The sequence below is a fragment of the Narcine bancroftii genome, chromosome 10 (assembly GCF_036971445.1).
Source record: "Narcine bancroftii isolate sNarBan1 chromosome 10, sNarBan1.hap1, whole genome shotgun sequence".
Classification (NCBI taxonomy): Eukaryota; Metazoa; Chordata; class Chondrichthyes; order Torpediniformes; family Narcinidae; genus Narcine; species Narcine bancroftii.
Window position 1 is genome coordinate 20,140,991 of NC_091478.1, and position 21,558 is coordinate 20,162,548.

The 21,558-nt window shown below is 41.3% G+C and overlaps 1 protein-coding gene across 4 annotated transcripts in view; it reads left to right on the top strand.

The window, feature by feature from the left end:
• Positions 1-21,558, top strand: part of cusr (Copper-only SOD repeat protein) — an 86,708-nt gene that overhangs the window by 32,147 nt on the left and 33,003 nt on the right. For 3 of the 4 annotated variants that reach the window (XM_069900091.1, XM_069900092.1, XM_069900090.1), the window contains exons 4-5: positions 13,277-13,360; positions 15,050-15,151. In XM_069900091.1, coding sequence (XP_069756192.1) covers positions 13,277-13,360; positions 15,050-15,151 — 186 coding nt within the window. Of the gene's footprint in view, positions 1-13,276; positions 13,361-15,049; positions 15,152-16,931; positions 17,077-21,558 lie in introns of those variants that run through there. The other variant, XM_069900093.1, reaches the window with a different exon arrangement.

The window sequence follows — 21,558 nt, forward strand, 5'->3', positions numbered from 1 at the left end:
ACAACCTCTTCTTACTGCATAGGTACTGAAAATGAGTATCTCTAGGTTCAAGAATCATATTTATTGAACAGCTATAAGACTCTTGAACCTTACTAAACTAATCATAAACTCTTTCTGTTTGCGCTTTTTAAATATCACATTCTTTTGTTATGAACTGTAACTGTGAATAGTCGCCTATCTAGCCTTTTATATTTGCTATCTCTTTTTCTGTTTTGGCATGTTGTGGTAATTTTATGTATTCTATTGTAGTCGGTATATATTGTATCCCTATGTGTCTGTAACAAGGAAGAATTTTGATGCATCCGTTCATTATACCTGTGTATATGACAATAGACTCTCATTACTCATTTGTGCACTGAAGGCTGGAATAAAAGCCTTTGAGTCGGCTTGATAATAATCAGCATGGAGATCTTACCAGAACAGGAACATCCATCTCCTAGGTGATGAGTGAACAGCTATTGGTACAAGTTGAATTCTATACAGCAGAGTTTCCCAGCAGTTCCCAAAATTATTTGTCTATTGTTAGAATCCCTCCATTGGGTACTGAAGACTAGTAATAGATTTACAATTTTCATTTGTATTTCTGGGGATATCCTTAAACACCACTGCTTTATATTGAAAGGTGGATGGAGCAGGAACAGCTGCTCAATTGTCACAGGAATTGAGTTGCCTGTGGTGAATGAGGCAATGGCCTTGTTCCCAGGAGATTGCACTCCAGGGCAGAGTCCCTGCTGCCTTTATGTTTCAGGAAGTGGGTGGAAGAAAGGTTGGAATTATGAGGATATACAATAGATCAAAAGCAATTCTCTAAATATCTGCCAGAGAATTGAACGGGTAAAGCTCTGCACACCAAATACATGTCCGGTCCAATTAGTGTGTGGCTGTGTCCTAATCTTCCTGCTTTTATTTAATATTCACCTTCCATGTGCAAAACTGTAAACAAGTAAGGGGAGCTGCTCCTTTATAATTTTTCAACTGTCAGAAAAATATGACATCCGGGCCAATTCAATTTAGGGATCGTTATGCTGTAGTGGTTTGGGATCTTGCAGCTCTCACTGTGAGATTGTTCATCTTTTTGCTGTTTGTCAATGGATAGCAGCCTGTAAACATCACCAACTTGGATCTAATCCTGTCTTTGCCGTATGTACTTGTCAAATTGTGTTTTTTTGATTACAAACAGTGAAATGAATAGATGCAGTTGCCAAGGCAATGTTTAATGATGGTTGCTAAAAGCAAATTCATTATGTTGAGAGTGCAATAATAATCACACTTCAAGGAAATGAGGAACAAATTAAAATGAAAAGATATTAAATCCTGTAACATGAGGTAACTTGTTAGCAAAATTAGAGCAGTAGGATTAAAGGGGCAATGACAGTCTGGGTGGAAACTGGAAAGAAATAAATTCCATTTATGTGCCATGTTTTAAAACTTAAAGTTGTCCCATGGCGCTTTGGATTGTGGGACTGGGTAATGTGAAGCGATGGTTAATTTGTAGATCTTCCAGCTGTGCTATATTCTGTTCAGCTTCATTTTTTTGCATTTCAATTCATGTATTTGTGAATATGGCAGAGACTTAATGATGAAGAGTTTTTTAAATAGGTCACCAAAGAAGGTTGATGAAGGCATTGGCAACAGACAGCTAATATATATGGCTTTTAACAGCTAATATATATGGCTTTTAACTGGAAGGTTAAAGCACATTGGATCCAAGGTGAGCTGTCCCATTGGATTCAAAATTGGTTTGGTGGAAGGAGGTCAAGGATATTTTTCTGAGTGGAGCCTGTGTCCACCTGTATGCCGTAAAGATAGGGGCTTTATCTGTTAATGATTTGGATATTCAAAGATGAGGGACTTGGATAAAGAAAATGCTCCATCTTTTTTTCAAGAATGGATGGTTTAAGGTGAGAGGAAAAAGATTTGGGAGGGACGTGAAAGATTTTTTTTCACTTGGAGGGTGGTCCACATCAGGAACGAGATGCAGGAAGAAAATATTTAAGTGGATATAATAGCAATATTCAAAAGACACAAAGAAATTTATGGATAAGGATGGACTTGGAGGGATACGGACCAAGTGCAGGCAAATGGGATGAGGCCAGAATACCTTATTGGTTGGCATTGAACAGTTGGGCAGAAGGACCTGTTCTGTGCCGTATGAGCTATAAGAAAAGTGGGTTATGGTTATAAGGAGGGATTGGACAGGCTGTGTCCTTTCTCACTAGAACCTAGGATGCTGAGGGGGTGCCCCTATAGAGGTTTATAAAACAATGCCACAGTCTTTTATGTAGATCACAAAAAAGTTTGGACTAGTAATTCAATATGTAGAAGGACGTGAGAAATGGAATTAGCATAGATAGGCATCTTGGTCAGGATGGAGAAGTTGGCCTGAAGGGCCTGCTTCCATGCTGTACATCTGTGATTCTAATGTCTATTGCTTTAATTGGATTGGACAAGATGCATTTTGAAACAAATAGTATGTAAAGCGGACAGAAGGTAAACTGGAGAGCGGGTAGGGGTGATAGGAGAGAGAGAGCAACCCTGATAGACAATAAGACTAGAAGATATAGGAGCACAATAAGGCCATTCTGCCATTCTATCATGAGCTGATCCATTCTTCCACAATCAGCTCCACTCCCCTGTCTTCTCCATATATCCCTTGATATACTGACTATTCAGATACTTAGCAATCTCTGCCTTAAGTACACCCAACGACTTGGCCTCCACAACCGCCCATGGTAGTGAATTCCAGAAGTTCACCACTCTCTGGCTAAATAAATTTCTCTGATCTCTGTTTTAAATGGAAGCCCTTCAGTCCTGAAGTTGTGGCCTCTTGTCCCAGATTTGCCAACCTTGGGAAACAATTTTGCCACATCTACTCTATCCAGGCCTTACCTCATTCTCCCTCTTTCTTCTGAACTCCAAAGAGTACAGTTCAAGAGCCTTCAAATGTTCCTCATACACTAATCCTTTCATTCCAGAAATCATCCTTGTGAATCTTCTCTGAACCCTCTCCAATGCCAGAACATCCTTTCTTAAATAAGGAGTCCCCAAACCGTGCTCCAAGATAGGTCTTATCTCAACATCAACATCCCTGCTCTTGTATCCTACTCCTCTAGATATGAACGCCAAGGTTGCATTCACCTTCTTCACCACCGACTCAACCTGGAGGTTAACCTTCAGAGTATCTTGCACGGTAGTGTCCTCTACCGGCACCACCTATGGCTCCTAGAACGCTTCCACCAGCGTTGTCTCCGCTCCATCCTCAACATCCATTGGAGCGCTTTCATCCCTAACGTCGAAGTACTCGAGATGGCAGAGGTCGACAGCATCGAGTCCACGCTGCTGAAGATCCAGCTGCGCTGGATGGGTCACGTCTCCAGAATGGAGGACCATCGCCTTCCCAAGATCGTGTTATATGGCGAGCTCTCCACTGGCCACCGTGACAGAGGTGCACCAAAGAAAAGGTACAAGGACTGCCTAAAGAAATCTCTTGGTGCCTGCCATATTGACCACCGCCAGTTTGCTGATAACACCTCAAACCGTGCATCTTGGCGCCTCACAGTTTGGCGGGCAGCAACCTCCTTTGAAGAAGACCGCAGAGCCCACCTCACTGACAAAAGGCAAAGGAGGAAAAACCCAACACCCAACCCCAACCAACCAATTTTCCCCTGCAACCGCTGCAACCGTGTCTGCCTGTCCCGCATCGGACTTGTCAGCCACAAACGAGCCTGCAGCTGACGTGGACTTTTTACCCCCTCCATAAATCTTCGTCCGCGAAGCCAAGCCAAAGAAAGAAAAGAAGATCTTGCACGAGGACTCCCAAGTCCCTTTGCACCACCGAATTTTGAATGTTTTCCCCATCTAAGTAATAGTCTGCCCCTTTATTCCTTCTACCAATGTGCATGACCCTCTACTTTCCACGTTGTATTTCACTTGCCACTTCGTTGCACATTCTCCTGACCTAAGCCTCTCTGTTTCTCATCACTACCTGCCCACCACTGATGTTTGGGTCACATTTAAACTTGGCCACAAAGCTATTTATTCTGCGATCCAAATCCTGAAGACGACGATCATTAGGAATTGCGAGAAAGGATCACTAAGACATAGAATCAGTTTGGTGAAGCTATTGTTAAAGAAGGGGCAGAAAGATACAGTGATGATACAAGCAGTACTGATGACAGAGACCCAGTGTAAATAAGATCATCAGTGTTACTTGTAGCATATTATTGAGGGACTTGAGTCTTCATGAAGATTGAGTCAATCAAATTTGGAGTAACATCATGGAACACACATTCATAAAGTACACTTTGGATAGTTTTCTCGACCCACATGACAGGGTATTTGTGATCTAGTAAAGGCTCATCACTTTGTCGTAAAAGAGGTTCTGGCAAATAATTTTATATTGAATTTACAGGTCATTTTAATTCAAATTAAAATTCAAGTCCTTAAACTGTGGAGCTATGTGAAGCAATTTGCTTGAGATAAATTGAAATTGGAAGATGAATTATGAAAGTATGTTCAAGACAGAGTGTGAAGGCTTTATTACAACATGCAGACATGGTTTTGTGGAATAGAATATGAGATAAATAATTCAAGTAGGAACTAGACTGAGAGGGGATTGTAAAGTGAAACTAGTAGAGAGAGAATATGAGACTGGAATGACATTTAGTCATGTTCTTACCAAGAGGGGGATGGGTCTGATAAAGGATCAAGAAGGAATAGAAAATGAGTACTTTGTGTTGGTCTTGATCTCTGTTAAAAGGAGATTAATCAGGGTGAAATTTAATCAGGAAGAGGTATTAGACATGCTGACTGTTTTGAAGTGAACAAGTCACTTGCTCCCAATGGGATACACCCTGAGCTGGTGAGGGAAGTGAGGATGCAGGAGACCAAAGGGTTTAGCATAATCTCTCAATCCTCCCGAGATAGGGGGATGTGTCCAAGGACTGGAAGATGTAAATATCTTGTACTTCCTGCTATATATAGCTGACCGGTGATGGGGTATAAAGAGAAACTTTCTTTTATTGCGGAGAGGTAATTATCAAGAACTCGCTTCACAGAAATGTTTTGGAAATTGTATGGTTTGGAGCTTTCAAAAGGGTATAAGGAATTCACAGATATTTGAAGGGAAATAATTAGCGGAGCTGTGGGGAAAAGAATAAGGGGATAGGACTGACCCAATTACACTTCAAAGAGCTTGCATGAAATTGATGAGATGAATAGCTTCTTTGAGCATTGAAGATCTCAGGTTCTGTTGCAGATTCCCTGTCCTCAAACTTGCTAAGCCATGACAAAAGTTTTCCCATAAAACTGTTTAGTTTAAACTTGACCATAGAGAGGATTTGGAGAAACATATAGTCATTGCCATCTCTCTTTGATTCTGGTGTTTGGACTGACCTCTTAGCAAAGGTAGTATGGATCTGATTGCATTTTACACTGAGTGTGTGGGAAAGAAGAATAGTTCTTAGACTGGTATTTTAAATTTGTATGAGAGCATGAAAAATGAATGGGATTGGGTTAAGTGATCTGGTGGCAGATATTTAAGAGAATCTTTTAAAATTCACACAAGACCTGGGCCTCAATACCCCACTATGTCATTAGATCTTGAATTTCCTCACCTCCAGACCCCAGTCAGTGCAAATTACCAAGAACATCTCCTTCATAAACTCCTTCAGCACCAGAGCATCAAAGGACAAAATACTTAGGCCCCCGCTCTACTCACTTTACACCTATGGCTATGTGGCTCAGTTCAACAACAAAAACCATTGGCAAATTTGCTGATTATACCACAGTAGTGGGCTGTATAAAAAGGGGTGATGTCAACATATAGGAGGGAGATTGAAAACTTGCCCATTTAAGACAGATGAGATGTTTCTCACTTGGAGGATCATGAGTCTTTGGAGCTCTTTCTCAATAAGTGGTGAAAACAGGATCACATAGAGTCTTGGAGAGTTACACAGGACAGGCCATACTGGTCAAGTTTGCATTGTGGGCTATTCTTATTCATCTGCATTTGGTCCATATCCTTTAAATTTAATTTTTTTTTAACATGCAGCATGGTAACAGGCCCTCTTGGCCCATGAGTTCATGCCACCTAATTACACCTGATTGACTTACCCCCCCACCCCGGTACATTTTGAAGGATGGGAGGAAACTGGAGACCCCAGGGAAAACCCATGCAGTCACGGGGGGAAACCAGCACACAGCGTGGGATTCAGAATCCGGCCCCAATCTCTGGCATTGTAACAATATTGCGCTAACCGCTACGCTAAATGTGCTGCTTCTTCTATCCCCTTCTTATCCATATATCTGTCCACATGTCTTTTAAATGTTGTAATGATACCTGCTTCTATAGCTTTCTCTGGCCGTTCGTTCCCTATATGGACAACTCTCTGAGTGAAAAAATTGCCCCAGGCTCCTCTTAAGCCTTTCACCTTAAACTTGTGCCCTCTAGTTCATGAATCATCTAGCTCTGAAGAATTTTTGTGAGAAATCTCTTTCTCCATTCCCCACGTCTTTGAATATTTGTAGGCTGATGTCGTGCAGTGAAGTTGCAAAGAGCTATCGCTGATGCCTCTTTGGCTGAGATTATAGCTAAGAGGAATCAGAAGCCAGAAGTGCATAAAGCTCAATGAGAACAAGCAATCAGAGTTGCCAGCGAGGCTAAAATGGCCAAAGCTGCACCAAAGTCAACGCACCAAGGCTGCTCAGAAAACTGCACCGAAGCAAAAATTTGCTAAGCTAGTGAAGACACAGGCTCCACATGTTGGTGGGAAAAAGAATAAAAGAAGCCTGAATAACAGCCAAAAAAAAATTTGGCTCTTCAGCTCAGAGTGTCTGCTGACATTAAACATCCATTTAGACAGATCCCATTTCATTCTCCCAACTGTTGTTTGTATTCGACTTCCTCAGTCTGCCATACCATCTAAATGTGCGTTGGTACCCTGACATTTTTACTCCCTCCCCCCCAACTCTATTGTCATAATATCAAGCTTTCCCTCACAGTCATCCAAATATTAGCACCAATATTCCATTTGTCCCACTATTGAACTATTTGCGCTGGTGTACAATTCCTCCATTATCTATCTAGTGCTGCCAGCACCCCTGTTTATTTTCAATTCACATCTCTAAAGTTCTGAATTTTACCCCCACTGTTTATTCCACAGAGAATAAATACACAGACCATAAAATTCTAGCCATATCATTGTTGAAGGCAGTGAGTGTGAAACAAATAACAATCTTGTTGTTTAGCAGTATTTATATTCTATTTATAGTCCAGTGACATTTGATAATTAGGGCCTGCGTATCCAGGATTAAGATGAGCCTTGACAACTGATTCTATGGTTTCAGAAGGAAAACACCACCTATCATTGCAAATGCCAATTATCAAGGCAATATTTCTGGGCTATTGAAAATTATTTTACTTTCATCATTCGGAGAGATTTTCCTTTATGTACGGTGAATTAATTAGTATCAGAAGTTTCATTGCAATTGAGGTATTTTCACTTCACCTCCAGAATAATTCACTCTGCTTCACTAAAGTTTTGGTGATAGATTCCACCATTTCCAAAGTTATCCTGAACAAATTGCTGCAATCCTTTCCTGTTAATAATCATTACTTTTCCTGTAGTTTTCCAACAAGGACTTGGTTAACCACTTATTCCCCAGTTATATTTAATAATTTGGCTGATTTGTCCTGGAAAAATTCTTTCCTTAATTCACTGAAGGTGAAATACAATACTTTGATATATTCAGAATCAGAATTTATTGTCATGAACGTCACAAAATATGTTGTTTTGAGGCAGCATCACGGTGCAAACATGACATAAACCACCTAATGAAATTAATAAAAATAGTGCAAGAAAAGAAAAAGTCAGCAATCTGATGGCAGTGGAGAAGAAGCTGTCCTTGTATCACTGAGTGGTCATCTTCAATCTCTTGTACCTTTTTCTTGATGGTAGCACAGTGAAGAGGGCATGGCCTGGGTGGTGGGAGTCCTTGAGGATAAAGGTAAAACACAAAATTCTGTAGATACCGCACTTGAAGTAAAAACACAAAACACACTGCCCTGGCCCCCTCTACCCCCACATGCCACAAACATAGAATCCCCTGTATCCTCACCTAGCAGTCCACCAGCCTCTGCATCCAACACATTATCCTCTGGAATTTCTGGCACTTAATACAGGATCCCACTACCAGACACATCTTCCCCTCTCCCCCATCCGTAGGGACTTCTCCCTTCGTGACTCCCTCATGCACTCATCCCTCCCCATCAATCCCTCCCCCTCCACCCCGGCACCTTCCCCTGTGGCCTCAGGAGGTGCCACATTTGGGCCCACACTTCCTCCCTCACCATTGCCTGGAGCCCCAAACAGGCCTTTCAAGTGAAGCAACACTGATTTACTGCATCTGGTGCTCCCTCTGTGGCCTTCTCTACATCGGAGAGACTGGGTGCACCTCAGCACCTTCGTTCTATCCGCACCAGTGACAGAGACCTCCCAGTAGCCAACCATTTCAGTTCTATGTCACACTCCCATACTCACATCTCTGTCCATGGCCTTGTGTGCTATCCCACTAGGACCACCCGCAAATTGGAGGAACAACACTTGATTTTCCGTCTGAGCACTCTCCAGCCAAATGGCATTAATGTCGACTTTTCCAGTTTCTGCTAACCTGCTCCCCCCTCCCCCTCCCCCCTTCCCTTCCCCTTTCTTCTTGTCCTTTCTCTCAATCCCCTGGCTTACCTGGCCATCCCCCTCCCTTTGATTGCTGCTGTCCTCTCCCTCCATTCTCCACCTATCACTTCCTGCCTTTGGGATCAAACCTGCCCCCCCCCCCCACTCTTTTGTTCAGACGCCTGCTGATATTTTTCTGTACCTTGATGAGGGGCTCAAGCCTGAAATGTCAGTTATGTATTTTTACCTTTGCTATATAAATGACAGCTGAGTTTCTCCAGCATTGAGTTTTTATCCTTTGGGATAGAGGCTGCTTTCTTAAGACACCTCCTCTTGTAGATGTCCTTGATGGAGTGAAGCTTGGTACCTGAGATGTCACAGGCCAAGTTAACAACCCTCTGGAGTTTTTTCTTGTCCATACCAGACAGTGATACAACCAGCCAGAATGCTCTCCATGGTACACCTAAAGATGATTTTGAGAACATTCTTCGTGAGTATATCAACATTCAGGACAGATCTTCAGATATGTTGACACCCAGTAATTTGAAATTCTCGACACTTTCCACCAGTGATCCCTCGATGAGGACTGGTTCATGTACTCCTGACTTCCTCCTGAAGTCCACAATCATCTCATTGGTTTTGCTCACGTTGAGTGCAAGGTTGTTGTTGTGACATCACTCAATGAGCTGATCTATCTCTCATCTGTCTGCTTCCTCATTCATTGCCTTCTGTGATTCTGCCGACAACCGTGGTGTCATCAGCAAATTTGTAGATTACATTTGAATTGCGCCTAGCCACACAGTCATGGGTGTATTGTGAGTAGGGCAGTGGGCTAAGCACGCATCCTTGAGGTATGTCTGTGTTGATTGTCACTGAGAATGGGATGTTGTTTCCAATTCATACTGATTGTGGTCTTCCAATGAGGAAGTCAATATATTCATTTACTTGTAATCAAAACAATAATCCTTCCAGCTCCTATCCATCAGTCAGCTTTTCCTAAAAGTGTGACCAGGCACTCTATCTTTTGATCATTCTCTGTGTAAATAAATACTTTGTCCTGTACTAAAACTTGCCACATGCAACCACAATTAGTAACATTTGTTTCCGTGTCTTGGTATATCCAGAGGATCCGTGCATTATATCCAGAGGATCCGTGCATTCTAGTCCAGGCTGCCTGCCCAGAATCTCCTCCTGCAGTCTGCCCACATCACAGATATATTGGGTTCTTGGCACTGTGGAGATTAGTGGTGTTGACTGCACCTTGAGTTCTGCTCTCCTCCCATTATGTCCTGATGCCTTTAAATGGATTTCTGTAATAACTGTGCAATTTTCAAAATAGAGAAAATGGATTTACAGTTTTAGTAAAACATTAAAGATGATTAAAATGTATTAAAATAAAGTTTTTTTTAAAAAAAAGGAACATCCCTTCCTGTTGTCTCTTCATATGAAGCTCTATAATCCCACTGCGATCATATATGACAGAATTTGAGAGGTGATGTCCTCCCGGTAATACTGGGGAATGCCAGCACATCTTGGTCCTGCTGCTGGACTCCACGAGCTTCCAGCTTTCATGTTGTATGCATGGAAGTAGAGGACTTGTTGCCAGTTAAAATGATTGAATGTCGATGGTTCCAAGCAGACCCACTAAAGTAGGCAGGGTTCGCAAATCTGGGTTCTGGTTGCTTGCGTTGCATTTTGTATCTGTCTGCAAGAGGGTCAATTTGATGATCGGTGTTAAATTTGTATACACTTTTCTGAATTTCCTGGGAGCCAGTGGTCATCATTTTCTCTCAAATGGACCTTCAAGCTCTGAAGGGCATTGATGACTGTGTCCACGTGGGACACATTCATTGTCTCTCAGTGGGATGCAATAATTTTTCATACTGTTATTCACTGATGGGATTTCAGTCCTAGTACATGTCAAATATGCATATGATGTGGTAGATCTAATCTACCTCAAATATTGGAGGTAGTACAACATCAATATAATTGTGTGAGGTGATATTAAAACAAAAAAATTGCATTTAGAATGAGCAACTTATGTTCTTTTTCAATTTATTTTATTAGAGATACAGCATTGTAACAGGCCTTTACTGCCGATGAGCCCATGCTAACTAATTACGCCCATGTGACCAATTAACCTACTAACCCTGTACGTGTTTTTACAAATTGGGGGAGATCAGAGCACTCAGAGAGAACGTACAAACTCAGTGCAGACTGGATTCGAATCTGACACCCTAGCACTGTTACAGCATTATTATTTCTTTTGCTTCTCTTTCTCTGCCTCTAAGAGGTGCCTGGCAACTTCTGCTGATGGCGAATCTGTCTGCCTTTTGACAGACTGAAGCAAATTTTTACAGTTGTTTTATTACATGACAACACAGGAACTTTGAACGGCGCTTACTGTGCTATCTGTAATGCCAAAGGAACTTGATCTGAAATGTTTTTGAAATAAACAATTTAATTTAATGCTGCAAACTGATGAAAATTCATTATTTTTGTTGGTATCATTGTAATGTATAATCTAACTTGAATATCAACACGCAGATGGAGAAAATTTTGGACTCCTATCAATTTCTCTCCCGCCCTTGGTGTCATCAAAATTTCAGGTTTAGACTCATTGTGCTGTTAGATGAATGAAAGAGGATCAGAAAGCATCTTGCACGGTCTTAAGTTGTCTCTGAAGAACCACAATCCTTCTCTGCTTCACATACTATAGTTATGGTCTGAACTTTTTCTGTCTTATTTGCCAGATGATGATAAAGCATCACTGAAGCAATTTCCACCAGGAAGGCATTTTCTTTCCAGTTCCATTTGACAAACCCACATTGTTTGCTGTATGAATAGGAGTATCAATTCTATTGTTGATAGGTCATTTCCAGGTTGGGAAGATAGAGTTTCTTGCTTGCACAGCATAAATTCCTCAATGTTAAACACCTAATCTTTTGGTTATTAAATAACCTCTTTTAATGTTACATGGAAAGCTGAACAAGGGATCAATGCAAGGAAAAAATTAACTTGGAAATCTCTTGAAACTTAACAATGTATTGTAATACACTTAGGGGCTCAGTTCGATGAGGCATATATTTAGATAAGTACTTTTCCTTATTGTACTATTGTGTTGGAAAGAATTTGTAGGTATGACATTTCATGGGAATATCGGCTTACTTAAGGGACTAAATGAACTGCAGGTGGTCTGTGATTACAGGTGTATGCTGATGTAATTCTTGTGCCTGAGTAGTTGAATGAAAACCTCATTAAATGCTTGTTGTGTGTTAAATCACCTGCTTGTTTTGGCCAGAGCAGAATGAGAAAATTGCGAGTTAGTGGAAAAGTATAGGTTAAGCTATACTATAATGTGGATGAGGATTATTTGATTAATCAGTTGAATGTGTTTGTTGCATTTGGTCAGCTGAAAACAGATGTCACCCCTGCCTCTGCAGCACTTCCTCATTCTTGCACCAAAGAGCCTGCATGTGGTTTTTGAGTCAACATTTGTCCCTCCTGCAGAAGGATTGCAGTTATCTCAGGAGCTCTGGCTAAGTTATCACCAACCCTCCTCACATTTGAGTTATCCCTGGAAAATCGTGGAATCTTATGGCATACAGCAAAATACATCAATGAGGGATGATTGTTGTTCCATTCCATGACAAAAACTGAATAAGCCCAAAAGGATGTGTAAAGATTGTACAGTGATAGACTCATGAATTGGATGGTAATGCAGGGGTATCTTTTATGTGCGAGTAAAAGAGTTTTAATTCGATTTTGACATCATGTTCAGCACAGGTCATCTTCCTATGCTGTACTGTTTTACGTTCTATGGTGCAGTTGGGAGAGACATTGCTTCACAACACCAGAGAACTGGGTTCAGCCCTGGCTTTGGGTGCTGACTGTGGCACATTTCCCAGTGTCCATTTGGGATTTCCCCTGAGTGCTGGAGTCTCTTTCCACATTCCAAAAACATGTGGCTTGGTAGGTTAATTGACAAATTTAAATTGCCTATGGTGTGTTGGTGAGTGGTAGAATCAAAGTTCAAAGTTCAGATTTATTGTCAGAGTACATACATGATATCACAAACAACCCTGAAATTCTTTTTACCCACGGGTCAGGCAAAATTCTTATCGGTAGTGCTTAAAACTGCACGCAAGAAACTATGCAAATGACAAAAGGGACAAATAACAAAGAAAGAAATGTAAACAAGCTGAGCAATACAGGGAAAAAAAATTCAGTCATAAATGATGTGCAAAGGAAGAGTCCTTGAATGAGTCTCTGAGTTTGTTGTTTTGGAGTCTGATGGTGGAGGGTAGCAACAGCTCCTGGGGGGAGATGAGAATGTGGGTAAAAATTTTATTTAAAAAAAAATAATTAATGTAGTATTAATTCAAATTGGTGGAAGAAAAGCCCTGTTTCCATTCTGTATCTCTCAATGACATTGTAGTAATGTGTTGCAGTCAGAAGGCCATTTGCTAATACTCCTTCCAGGGAACTGTTTACAATGACACAGTCCCTTCCAAACTCCAGACAAATGATACAGGAAAAACATGAACATTTTCATTTTCCTGTGGGATTGTTGATGTCTAATATGCTCTCTTTTTAATTTCCAGATGCAGCAGGTCTTCCCAGATGGGAGTTCAAGTGACACAACAATAAAAGTAGCCTTTGAACCATCCGATCTAAATGCAGGTGATGTAAGTGATAACTTTACTCAGTCGATTGCTTCTCAGCTTTGCTGGGTGAATTTAAAATCAGTTTCAAGACAAATGCTGCAATTAAAAATTCATTGGATATAACAATGTCTTCGTCGATTCTGGATAAAGGAAGAAAAGAGTCTCACTCAGTTTGATTCACTGGAGCATTCCGAAGCGGAAGGATTTATTCCTTTGCACTTCATGAGTTGTTCATAATCTTTATTACATTATTTTCATCAATAACATCCTGTCGAGGATGAATTTTTGAGAGTTTATCATTTTCTTTGAAAGGTCAGAAATGAGGGCTGTAAGGTATGGTCCATGATAAAGTTGAAGGGGCAGAGTTGAACAGCTCATTTTCCTAATTTCTTGTGTTCTGATTTCTATTGGATCTGTCCAAACTTGTCATTCTTGGCACTTGACCACTGCACACATTAATACAAATGGATACAGGGGCCAGGAGTTCTCATGTAAGGTGCAGTCATGCGCAATTGGTGACCTGGCCTTTGTTGATAAGAAACAAGATCCTGTCCAGCTCATTACTCACAAAGGGCTTTTGGCTACTTTATAAATGCCTCGGGTCTTTAAAACTATTTGGACTGTTTTTAATTTTTGTTATTATTAAAATAGTATATACTTAAATAAAAACTCATAGGAACAAAACACACTGGAACATGAGAGTGTATGAAATAGGAGCAGGGTCCATTGAACCTGCTCCACCATTCAATAAGATCATAGTTGCTCTGGCTGTGAACTCAGCTCCATTCACCTGCCTTTTCCCTTAACTCTTAATTTCCCTACTATGCAAAAATCTATTTAACTCTTGTGTTAAATATATTTAACAAAGCAACCTCTATTGCTTCCTTGGGCAGAGATTCACTACTGTCTGGGAAAAGCTGTTCCTTCTCATCTCTGTCCTAAATCTGTTCCCCCAAATCTTGAGGCTGTGTCCCCTCATTCCAGCCTCACCTACAAGTGGAAACAACTTTCCCGCCTCTATCTTATCTATCCCTTTATGTTTCTATGAATCCTCTTTCATTCTTGGAAATTAAAGAATTCTCAGATGAAATAAAGACAAATAAACACAGAAGTTAAGATTGGAGTTCCCAGTCAAATGAATGGGATGGTAAAGTGTAAATCTGAGATGCCAGATACCAAGTGCAAATAATGGATTTATTGATGAAAATTAATTGAGAAATGTTGTGAGCATTGCATATAATTCCATCTTTGCTCTATTACTAGACCCACTACTGAGTTCAATTTCAAAGTGGGAATTTAACTGTATTAGTACTGACTTGTTTGTCTTTGACATGCATTTCAATGTGTAGGTGTGGGAGTTAGAGATAAGATGACCTTTGAGGATGTCATCGCTGACATTGCTCAACAGAGTCACTGGTTAGAATGTTGCTGGAGAGATGGTATTTATTGCTTATCCATAGTTCATGTGAAATTGTCGTAATTTTCTAATAATTTAGAAGGTTCACACTCATTTTACCTGGTCACTCTTTATTTCCTATCTTAGACAACTTGAATTCAAGTTGTCTAGTGTGACTAATTCAGTAGCATTACCACCATTCTACTTTACAGTGGATCTTGCAGTGTCTCCAGCTTTAAACAATTATTCACTTCATATTTTTACTTTGTAAAGGTGTGGGTTTCCAAGTTATGCAATCTTTGTTTACTCCTCAGATTAGTGATCTAATGTGGCACATACATACCTATCCGCTACAGTTTGCCGGGAACTGCAGTGGATTAGGAGGACACTATAATCCTTACAACATAGACATAAAGGTAAGTGCTGTCTGCTTTTGTTTTGGTACAGTCTGCAGTAAGAAAACGTCACCCTCAAGATTATGCTGTGGTTCAATTTTTATGGTTAGGCATTTATATTTTATTGCGTTAAAGTCATGTTTTTATTATTAAGTATATTCCTTTGTGTGGCAAGTTAGACATGAATCGTCATTGCTTTATAATGAATTTTAATTAAATAAAAATAAGGTCCTGTCCACGTATGACAAGGAATTGGACTCAACCCAAATAAGAAAATAGTTCAACAATAAAAATAAGTTTAAAAGGGTTGTCTCTACTTAGTGAGAGATCTGGTGACACCACAAACTGTTCTGTGGCTAACTGCCATTGAAATGATTAATGATGAGATGCGAAAGAGCACAGTTGCTTCCCCACTGCCAAGCTGAAGTAAATTGTAACCAGACAGCACATTTGATGTCCAGCTGAGGATTGATAGACCTCCCACATCTAAATAATCAAGTATTCTCAGCTAATTACTCTATAACTGGGAGTCTTGACTTCTCCACTTCTGAGCCTTTGAGAGATGTCTGCGTTTTATTATTTATCTAAAGGACGGCTTTCTTAGCCAGCCTGCAAGCTTATTGCTTCTTGTGCAGTGTAAACCATGGTCACTTGCCTTTGTGGCAACCATTTCCAGCTGATGCCTGCCTCCTGATTTTTCATCTAAAGTTATCACTACTTTTTGTCAGCTGGGTTTTTTCATTCCTTTCTGAGGATTCTTCTCCTTCAGTTATAGTGAGTGAATCATCTTTGAGAATTTCTAAGGGTACACCCAATTCAATTCTGCATTACCCTATTTGCCACTTTCGGCACTCAACTACATTTTTAAAATTTATTTTTTTAATATAGGAATACAGCTCAGTAATATGACCCCGTGCCTCCCAATTACACCCTATTAACCTATAGCTACGGTACGTTTCAAACAGTCGGAGGAAACCCACGCAGACACAGGGAGAACAAACAAACTCCTTATGGACAGCACAGGAGTCGAAGCCTAGTCCTGATTGCTGGCGCTGTAAAAGCGCCGGGCTAACCACTATGTCAACCGTGCAGCCCTCCTCTGTTTATCATTCTTGATGGGCATTCTCCGGTCTGTGAATGGCCTGAATCATTCCAAGACTTCTTGTTGGGAATCCATTGGTCTTTGTTTCCCTCTGCATTTTGCTGTACTTAAAAGTATTAATTTGATTTTTTTTGTTTAAAAATAGTCTGGACTTTCAAGCCAAAGTTTTGGATTTCAAAGATGCCTTTCAGCTCCAATTCCTTGTTAGTTTTCATCCATATTTTAAGCTAATTATTTATTTGGCCCCAATTACATTGTTAGTCATCTTTTATGCCAGCCTTTTAATGACTGATTGAGATTGCTATCAGTATCATTTTGCTTTGTGCAATGTACAGTGATAAAATTTTCTGGCTCCTCCTGCTGTGGTGGATCTTCCCTTGGCTCCTCTACTTCTTTCTGGGATGTCCCTGCCTGTCGTTTTCTCTGGGGGCCAGCTCCCAGTGCTGGAAGGTGGAGAGCAGCTGCTGGCTGCACTCAGAACAGCTTTGATAGCCAGTTTGATCTTGTTTTATATGTTTGTGTGATTTTTAAAATTATTTATTTTGTCTTCTAGGCTCAGGGCTTATTTTGTCTTCTTTGGGAAAACTATTTTTGGTAGCTCCTGTGGCTTGTCAAAAAATAAAAGCTTCCTAAAATTCTGAAGATTAAAAAAACCACAAATGTACTGATATATTTAAATAAAATGATCTTTCTGTTCAGCTCTTTCCCAGCAGTTATCTACTACTTTTTTGGTACCACCCCAAAGTTCCTCAACATGATTATCCAACTGCACGAAAACCAACAAGGTCGGGTCAGATACAGCAATGAGCTCTCTGAACCCTTCTCCATTAACAATGGCGTGAAGCAAGGCTGTGTTCTCGCACCAACCCTCTTTTCAATCTTCTTCAGCATGATGCTGAACCAAGCCATGAAAGACCCCAACAATGAAGACGCTGTTTACATCCGGTACCGCACGGATGGCAGTCTCTTCAATCTGAGGCGCCTGCAAGCTCACACCAAGACACAAGAGAAACTTGTCCGTGAACTACTCTTTGCAGATGATGCCGCTTTAGTTGCCCATTCAGAGCCAGCTCTTCAGCGCTTGACGTCCTGCTTTGCGGAAACTGCCAAAATGTTTGGCCTGGAAGTCAGCCTGAAGAAAACTGAGGTCCTCCATCAGCCAGCTCCCCACCATGACTACCAGCCCCCCCACATCTCCATCGGGCACACAAAACTCAAAACGGTCAACCAGTTTACCTATCTCGGCTGCACCATTTCATCAGATGCAAGGATCGACAATGAGATAGACAACAGACTCGCCAAGGCAAATAGCGCCTTTGGAAGACTACACAAAAGAGTCTGGAAAAACAACCAACTGAAAAACCTCACAAAGATAAGCGTATACAGAGCCGTTGTCATACCCACACTCCTGTTCGGCTCCGAATCATGGGTCCTCTACCGGCACCACCTACGGCTCCTAGAACGCTTCCACCAGCGTTGTCTCCGCTTCATCCTCAACATCCATTGGAGCGCTCACACCCCTAACGTCGAGGTACTCGAGATGGCAGAGGTCGACAGCATCGAGTCCACGCTGCTGAAGATCCAGCTGCGCTGGATGGGTCACGTCTCCAGAATGGAGGACCATCGCCTTCCCAAGATCGTATTATATGGCGAGCTCTCCACTGGCCACCGTGACAGAGGTGCACCAAAGAAAAGGTACAAGGACTGCCTAAAGAAATCTCTTGGTGCCTGCCACATTGACCACCGCCAGTGGGCTGATAACGCCTCAAACCGTGCATCTTGGCGCCTCACAGTTTGGCGGGCAGCAGCCTCCTTTGAAGAAGACCGCAGAGCCCACCTCACTGACAAAAGGCAAAGGAGGAAAAACCCAACACCCAACCCCAACCAACCAATTTTCCCTTGCAACCGCTGCAATCGTGTCTGCCTGTCCCGCATCGGACTGGTCAGCCACAAACGAGCCTGCAGCTGACGTGGACTTTTTACCCCCTCCATAAATCTTCGTCCGCGAAGCCAAGCCAAAGAAAAGAAGAATTGTGTCTGGTTTAACTCAGCAGTATTCTGACAAATTCTTATCTGATGTGGAACTGTCCAATGAATCTGAAATCTCAATTACAAAATTCCATATCTGCTGTTTGATCAGTGCCTGGATTTGGATCAAATGCTTCCTACAGATAACAGACTATAGCTGGAAAAGATTCACATATTAAGTACCCTGTTGTGTATGTCTCCCACAGCAGTGCACTGCATCAGCTCTGTGAACTTTTGCAATGTCAACGAATAATTATCAAAAACTATTATTTCTACAATTCACTTTTCTGAGTTAAGAATTATTCTTTTCTGAGCTTTGAAACAGAACATGTTGGACTCCAAGAGACTGCTGAATCTGTAAGCTAGAGTATAGAAACAAACTTCTGGAGGAACTCGGCGGGCCAAGCAGCATTTGTGAAGGCAAAGAGACGCCCTTTTCCACCACAAGTGATGCCTGACCTGCTGGGTTGTTTTTGTGATTGAACGAGAGGAGGATTTTCCTGTTTTTCAATGGAAAATTATACAATGAGAGTTTTATGTAGTTTTGTTTTGGAAAGATTTGTGCAGCAGGAAACCAAAGAAAGTCATTGACAATCTCTGCCTGTATTCAAAGGACAATGGATAATAGATTTCACCTTGTAGCAGCTGACAACAAAGCAAGTAATTAAATAACAGTAAAATAACGATTCATTGTTTTTTTCAAAAATTTCTCCACAATGTTCACTTGTGGATTATTTAATTGCACCAGTGTGCTTGTGAGAAGTAAATTATAGTTTAATTAAAAATAAAAACTCTCTGTGCGATCAGAGAGTTGTCTAATAAAGAGTGGCATAGTTAGTACAGTGACAGTGACCCGGGTGCAAATCTGTCGTTGTCTGCAAAGAGTTTGTACGTTCACGCTGTGTCGCCTGGGTTTCCTCCAGGTGCCATGGTTTCCTCCCACACCCCAAAGGCAATGGGATTCGTAGGTTAATTGGCCACGTGGATATATTGGGCCGGGATGAGATTGTGAGTCACAAGTACCTGTTATTGAGCAGTATACCTAAATGATAAAAAAATTTTAAAAATTAATTCCGATTTAGATTTTTTTGTGATGAACAAGTCATGGAATTCAGTGATTTGTGGCAACATCTTCGTGCAAACATACATATTATAACCATCTTATGACATCACTATAAAAAAAAGTAAAATACAGTACAATACCGATTATCTGAAATGCTCGGGACCGAGCCTATTTTGGATAACCGTTTTTTTTTTCGGAGAACTGGTCACTTTTTAAAAAAAAACAGCCCAGTAGCAACAGCAAATCACTTGTAACAGTGTTTAAACAGCAAGAAACAATAAGGGAAGGCTTTTTAAGCATTAAAATAATGTTTAACTCTCACCAAAAAAATGCTGGCCACCGTCGATCACTGACACCTCCCCACTGAGGCCCCGCTGCTGTCTGGACCCTGAGGTTCCCGCTCCTGCCGCAGGGAGCCCAAGGTCCCCGCTCCCGTTGGGGAGCCCGAGGTCCCTGCTCCCGCCGCCAGGAGCCCAAGGTCCCCAGTGCCGCCGGGAGCCCAACATCCCTGTGGTCCCCGCTGTTCCCCGGTCAGTTCGGCTCCAAAAATATTTTGGATAAATGAGGATTTCTGATTTGTTCCTGATATCCTCATTTATCTGAAATTTTTTAAATGTTTGGATATTTGAGGATTTCGGAGAATCCAATTTCAGATACTCAGAGCTGTACTGTAATAATAACAATAAGAGGGCACGAAAAGTGAGGCAGTGTCTTTGATTCACTGATTATTCAAGAATCTGATGGCAGCAGGGAAGAATTTAAAAAGTTTAGATAATTTTCAATAGAATTGGATCCTATGGGCCCAGAGCAGCATGGTTAGTGTTGCGGTTAGTGCAATGCCTTTACAGAACTGGGGTTTTAATCCTGAGCTGTTTGTAAAGAGTTTGTATGCTCTCCCCGTGTCTGCGTGGGTTTTCCCCAGGCGCTCCAGTTTCCTTCCACCCTTCAAAAGCTTACGGGGGCCTAGGTCAATTCGGAGTATTTGGGCGACACGGACTGTGGGTCGAAAGGGTCTGTAACCATGCTGTATGTCTAAAATTTAGATTTTAAAAATTATGTAGATGTTGAGATGTTTCATAGCTGGGGAAGGTCATGAAGAAGGAGATGGAGTTACAACATAAGGGGCCAAACACTTAAAACTGAGGTTTCTAGAATTTTTTTCTCTGGGAGAATAATAAATCTCTTGAATTCTATGTCTCTAAAGGTGGAAGGCAGTCAGATCATTGAACATATTTCAGTGGGAGATAGGTAGGTGGAGAGCAGCACGGTTAGTGTGATGCTATTACAATGCCACCATTCCGGGTTTGAATCTGGTGCTGTCTGTAAGGAGTTTGTATGTTCTCTCTGAGTCTGTGTGGATTATCCCTAGTGCTCTGGTTTCCTCCCACCTTTAATACATATGAAGGTTAATTTGCTTGTAATTGAGCAGCACTGGTTTAAATGGCTGGAATAGGTTTCTACCGTGCTGTAAATAAAATTAAAAAAAAAATTAGGTAAATATTTGAAAGATTGGGGAATTGAGGGATCTCAGGTATCAGCACAGAAGAAGAAAAACACTATTTTGAAAAATACACGGTCTTTTTGTGGACCTTTCTTCTCTAATCTCCAAAATCAAAGGTCATGGATCTCCTCTGCCTAAGGATTGTCCCCTGGCCAGTGAGTGACACTTGCTCGTCCTTTCAAACCTGATTAGGTCCTTGCTCATTCACTAGAGGAGCACTGGTAATATGTCTGTAGGCCATATCATATAATACTCAGTGATAGTCACTGGGAGCCGTATGAATTTCTATCAGAAACCTGTGATACCAGTTTGGGAGTCTCAGACCTCACTGTCCAGGCCTACAGATTGTGATATAAAACATAGATCACATAGATAGCCCACAGTGTTTTGCCAACCCAATAACCTACTCTAACAACAGCTTAGAATCCCCTTATTGCACAATCTTCCATTTTTCTCAGTTCCATGCACCTATCTAATCATCTCTTAAAAGATGCTATTGTACCTGCAGCCACCACCATTGCCAGAAGTACATTCCATGCACCCCTCTCTTTTTGCGTAGGAAAACTTACCTCTTGCACTTACCCTGAACTTACTCCCAAACACCTTAAGCTATGGGCCTTCATGTTAGCCATTTCAGCCCTGAGGGAAAAAAGCTTCTGGCCATCCACGTGCCCCCCCCCCCCACCCCCAATCCAGGCAGCATCCCTGTAAATATGCTCTGCAGCCTCTCTATA